Below are 16,845 nucleotides of genomic sequence, written 5' to 3'. Positions count from 1 at the left end.
CAGACTGCTTAGCTTGCACAAAACCCTGGGTTTGATTTCCAGGACCATATGTAAACAACCATGTCATAAATACTTTTTTAAAAAAAATTAAAAGGGGGCTTAAGTTTTTTTTTTTTTTTTTTTTTTTTTTTTTTGGTTTTTCGAGACAGAGTTTCTCTGTGTAGCTTTGCGCCTTTCCTGGAGCTCACTTGGTAGCCCAGGCTGGCCTCGAACTCACAGAGATCCGCCTGGCTCTGCCTCCCAAGTGCTGGGATTAAAGGCGTGCGCCACCAACGCCCGGCTCGGGGCTTAAGTTTTTTTTTCTTTTTTTTTTTTTTTTTTCTTTTTTTTTTTTCCGAGACAGGGTTTCTCTGTGTAGCTTTGCGCCTTTCCTGGAACTCGCTTTGGAGACCAGGCTGGCCTCGAACTCACAGAGATCCACCTGCCTCTGCCTCCCGAGTGCTGGGATTAAAGGCATGCACCACCACCGCCCGGCATTAAGTTTTTTTTTCAATGTGTGTTTCTGTTTTGCCTGTATGTATATATTTGTACCACATACATGCAGCGCCCACGGAGAACAGTAGAAGACATTGGACTCCCTGCAACTGGAGTTACAGATGGTTAGGAATCATCATGTGGGTGCTGGGAACAGAACCAAGGTCCTCTGCAAGAGTAGTAAGTGCTCCTAGCCACTGAGACATCTCTCTAGCCACAAATACATACATACATACATACATACATACATACATACATATATATATATATATATGGTTTCTCTGAGTAACTGCTCTGGCTATCCTGGAACTCACTTGGTAGCCCAGGCTGGCCTCGAACTCACAGAGATCCGCCTGCTTCTGCCTCCCAAGTGGTGGGATTAAAGGTGTGTGTTACCACTGCTTAGCATAAATAACTCTTTAAAAAGAAAAACAAAACTTGTTAGCCTGGCCTAGTGGTACACGCTTTTAATCCCAGAACTCAGGAAGCAGAAGTAGGTAGGTCACTGTGAATCCAAAGCCATCCTGGATTCAAACAAACACAAAACACACAAAATACCTAGAGATCAGGAATCCAGGGTTATCCTCTGAAGCATACTATGCCTTGGCTGCAAAAGTCCTTGTCTTAAATCTACAGAATGAAACTAAACCTGGAATATAAAGAAGAATGGGAGGTGTGACAATTAAGTACTTAATTAATGTTTGTTTTGTTTTTTCCAAAACAGGCTGAGGCTGACTTCTAATTTGCTGGGATCTTCCTGCCTCAGCCTCCTCAGTGCTGAGAATTAAAGACAATGGTGATTAGTTAACTGCTGTGGTATGTTCTGTATGGCAAATGTGTTGCTCTGATTGGTCAATAAATAAAACACTGATTGGCCAATGGCTAGGCAGGAAGTATAGGTGGGACTAACAGAGAGGAGAAAAGAAAGAACAGGAAGGCAGGAGGAGTCACTGCCAGCTGCCGCCAGAATAAGCAGCATGTGAAGATGCCGGTAAGCCACGAGCCATGTGGCAAGGTATAGATTTATAGAAATGGGTTAATTTAAGATATAAGAACTGGCCGGGGGCTGGAGAGATGGCTCAGAGGTTAAGAGCACCGACTGCTCTTCCAGAGGTCCTGAGTTCAATTCCCAGCACCCACATGGTGGCTTACAACCATCTGTAATGAGAACTGGCACCCTCTTCTGTATACATAATAAAACTCATAAAAAAAACTTATTAAAGTAAATTATTTTACCCATATTAAAATCAATAGTGAAGGCAGAGATGGGAGTTAGCCTCTATAGTGGTTCTTCAAGAGGACCCATGTTTGGTTTCCAGCATCTGCCTTGGATAGTTCACAGCTGCCTGGAACGCAAGCTCCCAGGGGTCTGGTGCCTTCATCTGGCCTCAGAAAGAGACCCTGCACATACACGGCAATCCTAGCACTTGGGAGGCAGAGCCAGGCAGATCTCTGTGAGTTCGAGGCCAGCCTGGGCTACCAAGTGAGTTCCAGGAAAGGCGCAAAGCTACACGGAGAAACCCTGTCTCGAAAAATCAAAAAAAAAAAAAAAAAAAAAAAAAAGATATAAGAACAGTTAGCAAGAAGCCTGCCATGGCCATACAGTTTGTAAGCAATATAAGTCTCTGTGTTTACTTGGTTGGGTCTGAGCGGCTGTGGGACTGGCGGGTGACAAAGATTTGTCCTGACTGTGGGCAAAGCAGGAAAACTCTAGCTACAGTTAACCTTGATTGTCAAGCTTGTCCACAGTGAACTTAAGAAGCTAGCCTCATATACAGAAGACCCCATCTCAAAAATAAATAAATAAGAGCCTGGCAGCGGTGGCACATGCCTTTAATCCCGGCACTTGGGAGGCAGAGGCAGGCGGATCTCTGTGAGTTCGAGGCCAGCATGGTCTACAGAGCAAGATCCAGCACAGGCACCAAAACTACACAGAGAAACCCTGTCTCAAAAAACAAAAACAGGGGTTGGGGATTTAGCTCAGTGGTAGAGCGCTTGCCTAGCAAGTGCAAGGCCCTGGGTTTGGTCCTCAGCTCCGACAAAAATAAATAAATAAATATAAGTAAAAATAAATAAATAAAATCGGGCTGGAGAGATGGTTCAGAGGTTAAGAGCACTGGCTGTTCTTCCAGAGTTCCTGAGTTCAATTCCCGGCAACCACATGGTGACTCACAACCACCTAGAATGAGATCTGGTGCCCTCTTCTGGCGTTCAGGCATACATACAGACAGAGCACTGTATATGTAATAAATAAATCTTTAAGAAATAAATAGGGGCTGGAGAGATGGCTCAGGGGTTAAGAGCACTGGATGCTCTCCCAGAGGTCCCAAGTTTGATTCCCAGCATCCACATGGTGGCTCACAACCATCTGTAATGAGATCTGGCGCCCTCTTCTGGCCATGTAGACACAGCGCTGTATACATAATAAATAGATCTTTTTTTTTTAAAAAAAAATGAATCTTTAAAAACTTTGCTGGACATGGTAGTGCACATCCTTAATCCCAGCATTCCAGAGGCAGAGGCAGGCAGATTTCTGTGACTTTGAGATCAGCTTCATGTACATATTCAGGACAGCTAACTAAGGCTACATAGAGAGTCATGTCTCAAAAAAAAATCAACATTACTTTTATTAATATTATTATATGTGTGGATGTTTTGCTTGCATGCAGAAAAGGGAGCAGGATCCCCTGAAACTGGAGTTATAGTTAGCCTGCATATGGGTGCTGGGAATCGAACCTGAGTCCTCTGCAAGTGTAGTAAGAATCTTAACCACTGTGCTCTTTCTCCAGCCCATGAATTTTTTTAAAAAGGCAGATTCTAGGTTCCCAGAATTATAGTTCCAGAGAATCCTCGGGTAACTCTGCTCAGACCTTTAATTTTTCTTTCTTCTTTCTTTTTTTAAGTATGTAGCCCAAAGTGACTTCACACCTTGTAGCCCAGGCGGACCTTAAACTCCGAAGTGCCAGGATTACATGCATGCATCGTGTTTTCTTTTCCTACTAGCCAGGCTAATCCTTGACAAACCAGTTCATCTCTGTCATCTGGGAAGTCACTTAACGGGGCACCTGGCTGGGAAAGCTCTCTGAGAGAAGGGCAATCCGTCACGCTTGAAGAAAAACAGGAATGGACATTGTCGGATGACCGAGGAGCTCAGAGACAAACGGCGGGCTGCTTTTATTTGAACCCGCATCACCACCCAGCCCTTACCCCGACATCATCACCCCTGCCTGCAGTTTCCAGCGCCGTTGGTTGAGGACGCCCCCCACCCCCGTTTTATCCTCCGGTCATGTTATCTGCTCCATGTCTGAGTCAACCTCGCACGCGCCCTGGGATGAAGCTACAGGGCCATTCTGTCCCGGCTCGGCCTCGCTCAAGCACGGCCCTCCTGAGCTTCCACGCTGCTAACTTAACATTTTTTAAAAATCGTTTGTACAATTTGCGGGTTCAGGAGAGGCCAAAGTCCAGGCCTAGCACGCTCGCCCGCTAACTTCACTAGGGGGCGCGACGGCCCCGGCGACGCAGCGGCTGTGGCCCAGGGGCCCCCACCCGCTAAGGCGGGAGCCTTTGGCCGTAGGTTCCCCGCTGCTCCTCCTACGACCCGAGCGGGAAAGCCCGGGCAGCGCTGGAGCTGCGGCCGGAGACTTCTAAGAGGCCCCCCACACAGTCTGGGAAGCATGGCCCGGGCCTGAGCCCGCTCGCCCTCCTGCGCCGGGCGCCCCGGGCCGGTAACCAGGCGCACATGGTCCGCCCGGCCCTGTTTGTCCTGGCAGCGCGCCGCCGCTATTTGAGGCGGTTTTTATCTCCCAGAAACCAGCAAAACCCCAAGCCGAGTCTAGGAAGATGAAAGGAGCCGAGGGGCCCGGGAGGGGAGGACCGCGAGGCTGCGGCGAGCGGGAGCTGGCACCGGACAGGCGGAGCCCGGGAGGCGACACGGCCAGCCCCTGGGGGGTCCTGTGCGCCACGGGGCCCGGGGTCCGCCCTGGCCCTCCGCCTCGGGCGTGCGCCCCGGCGCCCCCACGTCCTGCCCACTCTCCCGGGTCTCCTTCGACGCAGCCCCCAGCCCGCGCGACACATCCTCGGGTTTCTTCAAAGCGCCTTTGAAGCGGCGCGCCGGGCCGGAGGGCTGGGGATCTTGCACCTGGGCACAGGCGCGCGCGCGCGGAGCGGGGTGGGGTCGCCTTCGGGTCCCCGCTCCTCCACTCCGGCGGCGGCGGCGGGCTGGACGGCGGTCCGGGCGCCACGGCCCGGGGAAGCGCCCCGTGCACCCCCTCAGCCCAGCGGGGGAGCCCTGGGGGCGGGGGCCGCACAAAGCCCTATTGTGGCTCGGGGACGGCCGTCACAGAGTGGCTTTTGTTCCCCGGCTCACTCCGAGGCAGGCACGACTGATTGCAGGCCCCGGGCAGGGGGCGGGTTACGTGCCAGGCGGGTCAGCCCAGCCGGGACTCACCGCCGACACGCCGGGGCTGCGCTGCCGGCTAATCCATACCGTGACCACAGTTCTGATGGTACTCCGGCCCGGGCACTGCCCAGACCACGGTCGGGGGTACGGACAGACGGAGACTCGGCCTTCCTGCACTCCCGACTAAAATCCCAACTGCATTAGAGAGTATGGCCGACCAAGTTTTCTTTCTTTTTTGGTTTTTCGAGACAGGGTTTCTCTGTGTAGTTTTGCGCCTTTCCTGGAACTCACTTGGTAGCCCAGGCTGGCCTCGAACTCACAGAGATCAGCCTGGCTCTGCCTCCCAAGTGCTGGGATTAAAGGCGTGTGCCACCACCGCCCGGCTTTTTTTTTTTTTTTTTTTTTTTTTTTTTTTTTCTTTTTTACTTCGAGCGTGAATGCAACCATGCCGGATTAAATATCTCCCACAGGAAGTCTCCGCTTTGCTAAGGAAATGTCCCGTGGGCCATCCATCTCCTTCCTCTTCCCCTTTTCTCACCAGACACAATTTCAAATCCAACTTTTATTTATTAAATTAAAAAAAAAAAAGAAAGACTCCACAAGGGGATGGTCCTTTCAGCGACGTTATGATGCTCCCCCCAGACTCCACTGGCTTCACCCTTTTTGTCTCGGGGCCTAGAGGGAGCAGGGGACAGAACAGGAAGATCCAATAGTCTCAGGAAAGGCATTCAAAGGCACGAGCGGCTTTTAAAAGTCATTGGAATGGAGTGGAAACTCCTAGACTGGGGGCCTGTGGATGTACCCCCAAATCCGATTAGGGACCTCTGCCCTGCTATAAATTCTTTCTCATGGCTTCTAGGCACCAGGCCTTGCACATAGTAGGCGTTCAATAAATACTTGATGTACTTGGATTTGATCCCAGAGAAAGCCTTTCCCCACCTGTTTCTCAGAAGGGGCGCCTCCAAACCAAAGTCCCCCAAAGGGCATCTTTAACATGGCAGCTGCAAGTTCTCCACAACCATGACAACAGGGGACGAGCCTGATGAGGTCACAGGGGATGAGGAGAGGGTTAGTGGAAGAACCTGCCCTGAGGTCAAGAGAGCTGGGGTACAGTCCAGTCCTCCCCTTCGTAGGACTTGGAGTTTCACAGCTTCTGGCGGGGGCTGGGGATCTTAGTGACCTTACTGAGGGACACCCACATAAACTCAAACAACCCAATTTTAAAAACTCCACTGAAAAAGAAACCACACTGAGACCTCAATGATAGAGATCTATGAACAAGATCTCCACTATCGTTTTGTCTATACAGAGATGCATTTGACTAGAATTTCCTTAGCAAAAAAAAAAAGGATCCCCTTCCCAGCTCACTCTACCTGACCCGTCATCATAACTTAGATAAATAGAATTATTATTATTACTATTCTTTACTCCTGGGTGCATAGGGGGTAAGTACTCAAGGCTGGGGGCAGCCTCCCTGACCCTGGGGTCACCCCATCTTTGGGATCAGATCCCCCTTGGTCTGCCCCTCTTCGGCACTCTGCTCCCAGCCAGGTTACTAACGCCAATCTCCCTAACTCGGCTTCCTAATGAAGAACCACCAGGGGGCAATAAATTATCATCATCATCATTGTGTTCGTTTAAAAAAAAAAGGCTCAGGGGACTGGAAAGCCCAGGGGAAGTCTGGAACAGCCTGAAGCTGCGGGGGGCGGGGGGGGGGAGTGGCAAATAGGGTTGGGAAACAGGAGGGAAGTAAGAGAAGCTGTGAGCGGGGCAGGGAGGGACAAGTTCAGGAAGCCAGAGCACAGGACTAGACACAGGCAAGGGCTTGAGAGGAGTTTGCCTAAGACTCGCGGCAAAGGGAAGCGAGCTAAGGAGACAACCAGGCTAGGAAGGTCTAGGGGAAGGCAGAGAGCCCCAAAGTACAGCATGCATAGGAAAGGGCGAGGGGCAGCGGTGGTCCCCCACACCAAGAGAACCTGGCAAGAGGACTCTGGAGCTGGAGACCTTCCTCTACCCAGCTCAGATCTCCAGCAGGTTGCTCTGCTCCGGGCTGCCTCCGGGGGCTTTTTCTGGGGGTGCAGGCGAGTTGGAAGATCGGGGAGGCTGACTGGCTTCTTCTTCACCGACGCTACGGCCCTCCCCCAGCTCCTTAGGGCCACTTGGGGGCGGCCCCGGGCCTGGTTCCCCGTGGGTGCGCTGATGTTTGCTCAAGTGATCGCTCCTGGTAAAGCGCTTGGAGCAGAGCAGGCAGGTGAACTTCTTCTCCCGGGTGTGAGTGCGCACATGGCGCTCCAGCTCGTCGGAGCGGGTGAACCTCTTGCCGCAGAAAAGCCAGTTGCAGACGAAAGGCCTCTCGCCAGTGTGCCAGCGCAAGTGTGCTTTCAGATGTGAAGCCTTGCCGTACACCTTGCCGCAACCAGGGATGTGGCAGCTGTGAATGGGCTTCTTCCGCAGCCCAGCCGCTGCTGCCCCCAGCCGCTCTAGCTCCTGACAATTGGGGCAGTCGCAAGTGGACCGCCCTGCCCCACTGCCGGCATACCCACCGCTGCCCCCGGTGCCTGCACCCCGGGGAGGCTTGCCTGCACCACTTCCCTCCAGCTGCCCGCTATTGCCAACTGCCTTGGGCTTGTAGACATCTTGGGGTAGGACATGCTGGGGCCCTGGTTGCAGGAGGTGGGGCGCCGGGTAGGGTGCCGGATTAAGCGGGGCAAAGTCAGATGGGTAAGTAGGCAGCTGGGGGTTCAGTGGCGGCTGAGTAGGGCCTGCGGACAGTGTCCCTTGCAGCCCATCACCCTGGCCCTGCCCTCCACCTAGCCAGTTACCCCCCGGGTGCATGTCCCACCAAGGAGTAGGTGTGTTGCCTGGACCTGGTGAGATGCCTGCATGGATGCCTGCCTTGTACCAGGAGCCATAGGGATGCGCCATGTCCAGAGAGGTGTAGACACTAGGCAGGCAGTCGGAAGAGCCGTGCCCCTTGGGTACCAGTAACCCAGGGTCCTGGGCGCCAGTGGGCCCAGGAAATGAGTGAGGAAAGGGTGGGTAGTCATTGGCATAGCCAGAGGCTGAGGCTGGAGGGCTGCCTGCCGGGGAGAGGAGGCCGTTGGTGCCGGCAAAGGGAGCTGGGTAGGCATCCCCCATGGCTTTGGGAGCTGAAAGGTCGGAGTATGGCTTCTTTGTGCTTCCTTTTCCCAGGGCCGTTGAGTCCCGCAGAGGGCTGGAGCCACCAAACTTACTGCAAGCCGCCGTCAGCATGGCCAGGGGACTGGAGCCATAGTGAGCTTCTTCCTGGAGAGAGAGGGAGAAGCAAGGCTTAGGAGGAAGGTGTGAGGGGTGAAGGGCAAGGGCGCAGCTACCGGACTGGGACCCGCAGACGCGGAGAACAGAGCACGGAGGCTAGGGAAAGGTGAAAGAGAAAGGCGGACCAGAGGGAAGAGTAATGTGCCTGGGCGGAACTAAGACAGTCATGAAGGGACAGGAGAGGCCCGAACCTGATGCTCTGGTCCAGCAGCCCGGAAGAGCCCCTGTGGAGTTAGTAACAGGGTACAGGTCTCTGAGGAAGAGCTGGCTGGTTTGTCCTGACCTAGAAAAGTGGATCTGAAGCAGACAGAAGCCAAGCCATGGCCAGGGACTCAAAAAAAGATGCCCCTCAAAGAGGACCATGGTCTGAATGTGGTAGCTCACACCGTAATCCTAGCACTTAGGAGGTGTAGGTAGGAAAAATCAGAGGCTCGGGTTATCCTCAGCTACATAGCAATTCCAGGCTAGAAGAGGCTACACAGACCCTGTGTCAAAAGCAAACAGGCCCGGTGTGGTGGCACATACCTTTAGGCTTGAATGCTGTAAGCAGAGGCAGGAGGATCTCTATGCGTTTGAGGATACCCTTGTCTACACAGTAAGTTCCAGGACAGCCAGGGCTATGTACAGAGACCCTGTCTCGAAAAACCAAAACCAAAGCAAACAAAAAAGGCCTAGCTCCTCAGGACGCTGAGGCAGGAGGGTCACTTGAATCCAGGAATCTTTGAGATGAGCCGGGTGAGCACAGCATGGACACCTCCCGTACCCTCTCCACAGAAGGCAGTGGGGGGGACAGAGAGAGGCAACAGTACTGGGGACCACATTTGACCCCAATCCAGATTTTCCTGGCTTCACCTCAATTCCTCAGTTCCGTTCCCTGTTTCTGCTTCAGCCCCCGACTAAAGAGCCGTGCCTCATCTCCTTGAGGTCAAGTCCACATGTCCCTGGTAAGGAATCTCTTGGCATGGACTTTGGAGCTGGGAAGCTGGAGGAAAGGACAGCAGAGACACTGGGACATTGAGAGGGAACAGGGCTGCAGCCAAGCCGAGACTGTGGTGAAGCAAGAATGTCTTTCAAGCAGGCATTGGGCACCTCCTGCTTCTTGGTACTAGCTAGTGTTCCTCTGGGCAACGGAAGAGTCCAAAGCCCTCAGGACTCTCCAAGACGGAGCTGGATCACAGCCTTACTCCTCTAGGTACGTGGAGTTGGTCTGCACCGTGCCATGCACGTGCGGCGAATGGAAGAAGACATGAAAGTGGGCTGAGGAAGGTCTTTTAGAAAACACAGAGGTAGAGGCCAGCCTGGGCTACAGAGTGAGATCCAAAGCTACACAGAGAAAAAGAAAAGAAAAGAAACACAGAGGTAGCCAGGTGGTAGTGGCGCACGACTTTGATCCCAGCACCTGGGAGGCAGAGGCAGGCAGATCTCTGTGAGTTCAAGATCAGTCTGGGCTACTGAAAGAGTTCCAGGACAGTCAAGGCTACACAGAGAAACCTTTTCTTGAAAAACAAACAAACAAAAATCAGGGTTATCTCCTTAATGCCTACCAATCTGCTGTGACCAATCTGGCCACCCTCACGACAATCGTGCCTCAGGAGCTCATGATACCCCTCCTTAGGTCAGATTCAGAACCTCTTGGGAAGAAATGCACTCCATCATCCTTGGCTAGTATGTACAAGGCCCTGGGTTCAATCAAATTGCCTTATCAAAAAACAAAAACAAGGGGCTGGAAAGATGGCTCAGAGGTTAAGAGCATTGCTTGTTCTTCCAAAGGTCCTGAGTTCAATTCCCAGCAAACACATGGTAGCTCACAACCATCTGTAATGAGATCTGGTGCCCTCTTCTGGCCTGCAGGGACACATGCAGACAGAACGCTGTATAATAATAAATAAATAAATCTTTAAAAAACAAAAACAAAAACAAACAAACAAACAAAAAAACAAAGAGAGAGAGAGAGAATAAAAGACATTCTTCAAAAGCTTGGCCCTGTAGGGCCAGTGAGGTGGCTCAGTGGGTAAAGCATTTATTACCAAGCCTGGTGACCTAAGTTCAACCCCCAGAACCCACACAGTAGAAGGAGAGAACTCCCACAAGGTGTCCTCTGACTTCCACACATACTATGGCATGGCATTCACATAAATAATCTCTCTATCTATCATCTATCTATCTATCTATCTATCTATCTATTTATCTATCATCTATCTATCTATCTATCTATCTATCTATCGTGCACGTGTGTGTGTGTGTGTGTGTGTGTGTGTGTGTGTGTGTAAGTATGTATGTGAAACATTTTTTTTAAGTTAGTCATTGGGGCTGGAGGGATGGCTTGGCAGTTAAAAGCCCTTATTGTTCTTCCAGAGAACTGGGGTTAGGTTCCCAGCACCCACATGGCAGTTCCAACACCCTCTTCTGGCTCCACAGGCACCAGGAACACTGTGGAGCGCATACATCCATGCAGGCAAAACACCTATACGCATAAAATAAAAAAATAAAAAAGTACTACTTGTGGTGGCGCATGCCTTTAAACACAGCACTCAGGAGACAAAGGCAGGCCGATCTCTGAATTCAAGGCCAGCCTGGTCTACAGAGTGAGATCCAGGATAGGATAGCAAGAGCTACAGAGAAACCCTGTCTCAGGAAAAAAAAAAATAGGAAAGGAAGAAAGAACAGAAGGAAAGAAGGAAGGGAGGGAGGAAAGGGAAGAAAGAAAGAAAGAAAGAAAGAAAGAAAGAAAGAAAGGAAGGAAGGAAGGAAGGAAGGAAGGAAGGAAGGAAGGAAGGAAGGAAGGAAGGAAGGAAGAAGGAAGAAGGGAAGGAAGGAAGGAAGGAAGGAAGGAAGGAAGGAAGGAAGAAGGTCAATTGTGTGATAGTCTGGTGTCTTCCTAATGAAACTTACAAAGGAAGGCAAGAATCCAGGGTTCTCAGACCCGCCTGGTGGCTCCTGGTTCAATACGTATGTGTGTGAGATTCCACGCCAAGTCCTATAGGTAAGGCTGGTGTCTCAAGGTTTCAGCGAAGGAGTTTGCAATCACGACCTCTTCACTGCACCCCTGCCCAGCTCTCTCTTTCTGAGGTCTGTCGATCCTATGGGCTCCCAAATATGAGCCATCAAAAGCCACCCAAACAAACGGTTGCTTATTGTCCCACAGTAAACCCCTGGGCTTTCCCAGAAAGGGAATGGCCCAAGCAGAGAGGAGGCTCAGGCCGGGAGCTGGTGGGGCAGGAGTGAAATCGTAGCATGAGGGGTGGCAACATGGGAGCTCAGAGGCACATGGAGACGCATAAACAAGGGCACAAAGGACACTGTGCCATGCCAAGCTCCATAGGGACAGAGAAGGGGGCCCATGGAGGGAGATGTTTGCATTAAGAGACAGAAATGGACAAGAAAGTTTAAAAACAAAAGGGTGGGAGAGCGAGAAAACCAGAATAAACAAAGGAGAGGTGAAAAGAGATCCTGGGCCAGGAAGGCTAAGGAAAACACAGGAAAAGACGGGAGAAGGAAGCGGGAGGAGGAGGAAGGCACGCGCTTCCCACCTAAGAGAAACCCACCATGGCGATGGGCCCCAGAAAACCCCGGACCAGGCCATTCTTCCCTCCTTCTCCCCCTTAGCTGCTGCCCCCTCCCCCTCTGCCCAGCTCGGCCCTGCTCGGCTCCGGCTCCGGTGGCTTCCCTGCGGTCGGTTTATTTTTAAAAACGCCGACGCGGTCCCCCGCCTGCCCGGCCCTCACACTGTGGCCACAGGGACCTCAGCCAAGCCCAGGGACCCCACCCAGCTGTGGGGAGGCAGGGAGGGGTAAAGAAGACAGCCAACCCTAGGCTGACATGAGACCCGGACTTTGGGGAGCAAGGGCCAACGGGGGCCCCTGAAAGCCAGAAAGAAAGAGCAAAGTCCCGGGCTGCTCTGGGGGTCCATCACCTCACACCCTCAGTTTCCTTTTCTGGCTGATTGCTCTCTGTGAGAGCTGGGGTGAAGTGTTCAGGATTCTGGGCGTATGCTCCTATATATCTGATCATATGTATTACCTTGTAGAAACCAGGTTCCCTGTTCCCCATCCCTGCCCCGCCACCCTTGGAAACAAAAGGCTTAGCCAGGTGTGCTGGCTCAGGGCCCTTGATCCCAGCACTCAGAAGCAGGCAGGTCTCCAGGAGTTTGAGGCCAGCCTGATCTACATAAGGAGTTCCAGGACAGTCTACATAGTGAGACCCTGTCTCAAAAAACGAAAATAAACAAACAAAATAAAAGGCTTAAAATACTGAACGAGGGAGGGATCTCTACACAAAGCTCACGTTAGGAGCCTGTCTCCACTTTTGTCTTGATGTCAAGTGGAGCAAGGGGACCCCCCTCTCCCCAAGTAACTCACAATGGAGACGCCGCTTACTGTACATCTGACAGCTGGGACTAGTTACAGAGGCTGAGCACCCAAGGCCCCTGTCCCTAGTTCCTGACTTTCTCCCAGTTTCTTAATTCACCCAGCTTTATAAAATTTTTAAAATTTTTCTTGCCAGGCAATGGTGGAGCATGTTTTTAATCCCAGCACTTGGGAGGCAGAAACAGGCGGGTCTCTGTGAGTTCAAGGCCAGTCTGGTCTACAGAGAGAGTTCCAGGACAGCCAGAGAGCTACACAGAGAAATCTTGTCTTGAAAAACAAACCAAAAAAAAAAAAAAAGAGTATATTTTCTTTTATTATGAGTATTTTATTTTTATCTTTTGGCATCCTAGGAATTGAACCCAAGGGCTCATCCCTGCTGAGCAAGCACTGTGGCTCTGAGCTAGCTCTCTATACAAGCTTCCCAACTCCATGCCTCGTGTCCTCCCCTCCCCCTCCTCTCCCCTCCCCTCCCCTCCCCAGCTCCCCTCTCAGTTGGACTAAGTGTCTCTTCCCCAGCAGCTGCTTCCCTCTCTGAATCTCAGGTTCCTCCCACTTCTGGAGAAGCTACTCATGCCAGACAGAGGGATTCCCAGGGCATTACAGAAGAATAAAAAACCTAGGACCCTAAAAACTAGGTAAAAGAAATGGAGAGACTGCCTTATGTGCTGGCCTTTAACCCCAGCACTCGGGAGGCAGAGGCAGGCAGGTCTCTGTGAGTTCGAGGCCAGCCTGGTCTATGTAGTAAGTTCCAAGACAGCCAAAACTATGTAGAGAGACCCTGTCTCAAAAGAGAGAGAGAGAGAGAGAGAGAGAGAGAGAGAGAGAGAGAGAGAGAGACTGGTGTGTCTTTGGGTTAGGCACCGCCTACTCATAGGGAGCTGGGGGACCTGCAGGCCTAAGATCCATGACACATTCTTATGGCCAAATGCTTCCCCAAGTCTGTGTCTCTCCAGAAAGTCTCTGAGTTGCCCCTCCCCCAGGCACTAGTGCCACGCTGGCAAGGCTGGGGTGATGGGCAGACCCAGGACACCGTCCCTGCCCTGGGCAGACCCAGGACTCATTACATGCACCTTTTCCCTCCTGCTTCCTCAAAACCATTGTTTCACTGATGGCTCAACATAGAGTCTGTTGAGTAAAAATATGTGCCCGCAGTCATGCACAGACATGATAATAAGTAAATAAATTTAGATTCAATTGGGGAAAGGGCCATTTAACAATCTGTACACAATGCAGCCACAAGTAGATCTCAGTATCTGGGACCTGCTTATAGAGTGCGGCCCGCCCTACCTCAAACTCAGTCACAAAGTCGTTATCCCATACCCTTACGGATACCATTCCTCATTTGGACTAAGTACAAAAATAATCCAGTTTAGGAGTACACGTGCACTCTTGTGTGTACACACACACACACACACACACACACACACACACACACACACCTGTACTCACAAAGTCAGCAATGTAGGCACTTTAACACTTATACACAGGCCAGTGGACACAAAAGTCACACACACACACACACACACACACACACACACACACACACCCCACTCCCACAGGTTTAGCTAGGTGGCTTTCTGATGAGTCAATCACCAAAGACTCGTCACTCCTTGGACCTAAGTAAGGGCACCCAGAACAGAGATTCATTTTGTTTGTTTTGTTTTTGAGACAGGGTCTCTAGAGGTAGCTCTGGCTATCCTGGAGCTCTCCATGTAGACCGGGTTGGCCTCATACTCACCTGCTTCTGCCTCCCAAGTGTTGGGATTAAAGGTGTATGCCACCATTTCAGGCTGAGAATGGTGTCTTCCGAAGGCCCCAAGAAGAGGGATAATTTGATGCTACTGGAGGGCACTGACATTCAAGGAGGATTATCTCACCCCAAGTTCCTTCAGAGGGACCCTGAAAGCAGCCTAGAGATGGTGACAGAAACAGCTCTAAGAGACCAGGAAACCTCAGGCTCTGAGTGGCTGGGAGTCCTCCCTTTCCAGCTCTGTGCCTTGGGTCCCCCAGACGCCCTGACAAAGTTAGTGATTTCTCAAGATCCTAAATTCATATGGTACCTGAGTTCTCTCCATCTTCAGAACCAGAGGGCAAGGGATGATGGGGTCCTAAGCCTGGAGGGGAAGTGGCCCAGTCCTCTCTGGAGCCTCCCACTCCCAAAATAGAGCTTAGTTTGTCTTTGGCTGAAAGCTAAATATTTGTGAGCCGGGCAAGCGGCCTCAGACCCTCCTCCTTGGTTCCCTCTCAGGCCTGAGCTCAGTTCCCCTGGCCAGCCCCCCACAGGCAGGGCTGCTCCTCTTCTCTCTCACAACCTACCTCCTCTCCCACACACCAGCTCCCAGGCCAGGCTCCCTCCTCAACACAGACCGGACCAGATCTTGCTTACTGTAGGAAGGAGCCCTAGACATGGGACTCCCCCCAGCCCAAAGAACTGTAGCTGACGGCTCCTCCATGCTCACTCAGATACCATCTGCTGCCAGCCTACCTGTTTCCCACTGTCCATTTCTTCTCCCTCCGTTCTCCATTGCTTTTTTCACTCCTCACAGTTAGTGCTTAGCTGACCTCAGGGGTCCTCACTTTCTTTTTACCTGATTCTCTCTGACGCCCCCTTCTTTGAGTGCCCTCTGACCCCTGGCCCCGTTCCCCCTCCCTTTGCTTCTGCCCCCTGCCTGCCCCTCCTGGGACCCCTCCTCATCAGAAGGACCCTGGAAGTGACCAGCTTTGCAGCCACTGTCTATGTGAGCTGAGGGGGTGGGGTAGGCATGGATTAGGACCAGGAAGAGCGAAGCTGGTTTCCTAGGAAGAGGAGGAAACAGTTACCTCAAGCAGAGAGGACGCCATCCTCAGGCTGGGGATCGGGTCCCAAGGAGCCAGGCAGATGGAGAGAACGAGGAGCCAGAGGGAGAGGGAGAGGGGAGAGGGAGGGAGAATGGGAGAAGAGAAGAGATCTAAAGTTAGAAGGGACTGGGGGGTGGGGGTGGGGGGGCTGCTCTCTGTCTGTAGGGATCCACCCTCTAATTACAGCTTTCCCAGCGGAGAAGACTCCGGATCCAATGAGGAGGGCGAGAGAGGGAGGCAGAGGGTCCAAATTTCCTGCTCCATTTGCTGAGCTCCCCAAAGAAGGGATCTGGGAGGGACAGGAGAAAAGGGGGTGCCCAGGGAAGCGGGTGGGGAGCAGGGGTATGGGCAAATTGTCACAGCTTCCTTAGGGGTGCTACGGGGAGAGGTGGGAAGGGTTGGTAGACCCAGGTGTCCGACATACCCCACAAGTCCAATAGGCATCTGTGGGCAATCCCCCAGAGCTGCTCAGCATCTGTACCTGGAGAGGCTGGGGTTGGCTGTCCCGTCTCCTCTCAAGAGCTCTGGCGCGAAGACTGCTGGCAATGGGTGGCCCGAGGGCGCTGGGAGGGATCTGCTCCAATCTCAGGCCAGCTCACTCTTGTTCCCACTCAGATCCAATCCTATAATCCTACTCTGACTCCGAGTCCTTGCAGCTACTCAGTGGCGCGGCAGCTTCTGTTGCCGCTGCTGCTGCCGCCGCTGCTGAGGCTGCCGCCGCCGCCGCCGCCGCCGCCGCTCCTCTGCTGAGGGAAGGAACAGGAGGGAAAAGGAACAAACCCCAAACCACTAATTAGAGATCTGGGGGGGGGATGGGGGATTGGGGACGACACACAGAGAGACTGGAACACACTGACACACACACTCATGGACAGACACAGGGATGATGCATGCACACGCACATACTGGTACCCACATGGGGACTGTCACGGTGGTGAATGAACACCGACAAACCCACGTACAGAGACTATGACGGCGCACTGGGGCACCTACACGACCACCCACCACCCCCAAGGCAGCAACGGAGATGCTTTCGTGTGCATTCAGTCACCACCTCACAAGATCAGGGTGGCACTGTGCGTGTGTGTGTGTGTGTGTGTGTGTGTGTGTGTGTGTGTGCACATTGTGTGAAATAGGAGATACTGGTCTACTGCCCAAACTTTAGGTGTCAGTGAGTTAGGCTCCAGGGCCAGCCTGGAGCAAGTGATGGGGAGTGAGAAAATCAGGGCACAGTTTGCAGAGGAGGGTGATCTCAATTTCACTGTTAGGCGATGAGACCCAGGCCCGCCTCAGTTTGCAAGGCAGAACCTGGAACCTGAGGAGATAGATTTAAGGGGAGCAGGAGTGAGGGTCAGAGCAGAAGGCCATTGGGTCAACTCATTCATGCCCACACTTACTTAGCCTCTTGGGATTAATCTCCTCCCAGATTAGTCCCAAGGAATACTCTAGCTTCTCTCTCTCCCTCTGATT

General features: G+C 52.3%; 1 protein-coding gene across 1 annotated transcript; it reads right to left on the bottom strand.

The window, feature by feature from the left end:
• Positions 1–5,420: 5,420 nt before the first annotated feature.
• Positions 5,421–15,474, bottom strand: Sp7 (Sp7 transcription factor). The gene is made up of 2 exons (XM_028874359.2): positions 15,358–15,474; positions 5,421–8,158 (listed from the first exon to the last, which is right to left on the bottom strand). The coding sequence occupies exons 1-2, from the start codon at positions 15,376–15,378 to the stop codon at positions 6,893–6,895; spliced, it is 1,287 nt and encodes a 428-aa protein (XP_028730192.1). The 5' UTR covers positions 15,379–15,474; the 3' UTR covers positions 5,421–6,892.
• Positions 15,475–16,845: the final 1,371 nt, after the last annotated feature.

Source organism: Peromyscus leucopus, chromosome 20, assembly GCF_004664715.2.
Source record: "Peromyscus leucopus breed LL Stock chromosome 20, UCI_PerLeu_2.1, whole genome shotgun sequence".
In the NCBI taxonomy this organism is placed as follows: Eukaryota; Metazoa; Chordata; class Mammalia; order Rodentia; family Cricetidae; genus Peromyscus; species Peromyscus leucopus.
Note: the sequence above shows the minus strand (reverse complement) of the source record. Positions and strands in the feature narration are given on the sequence as shown.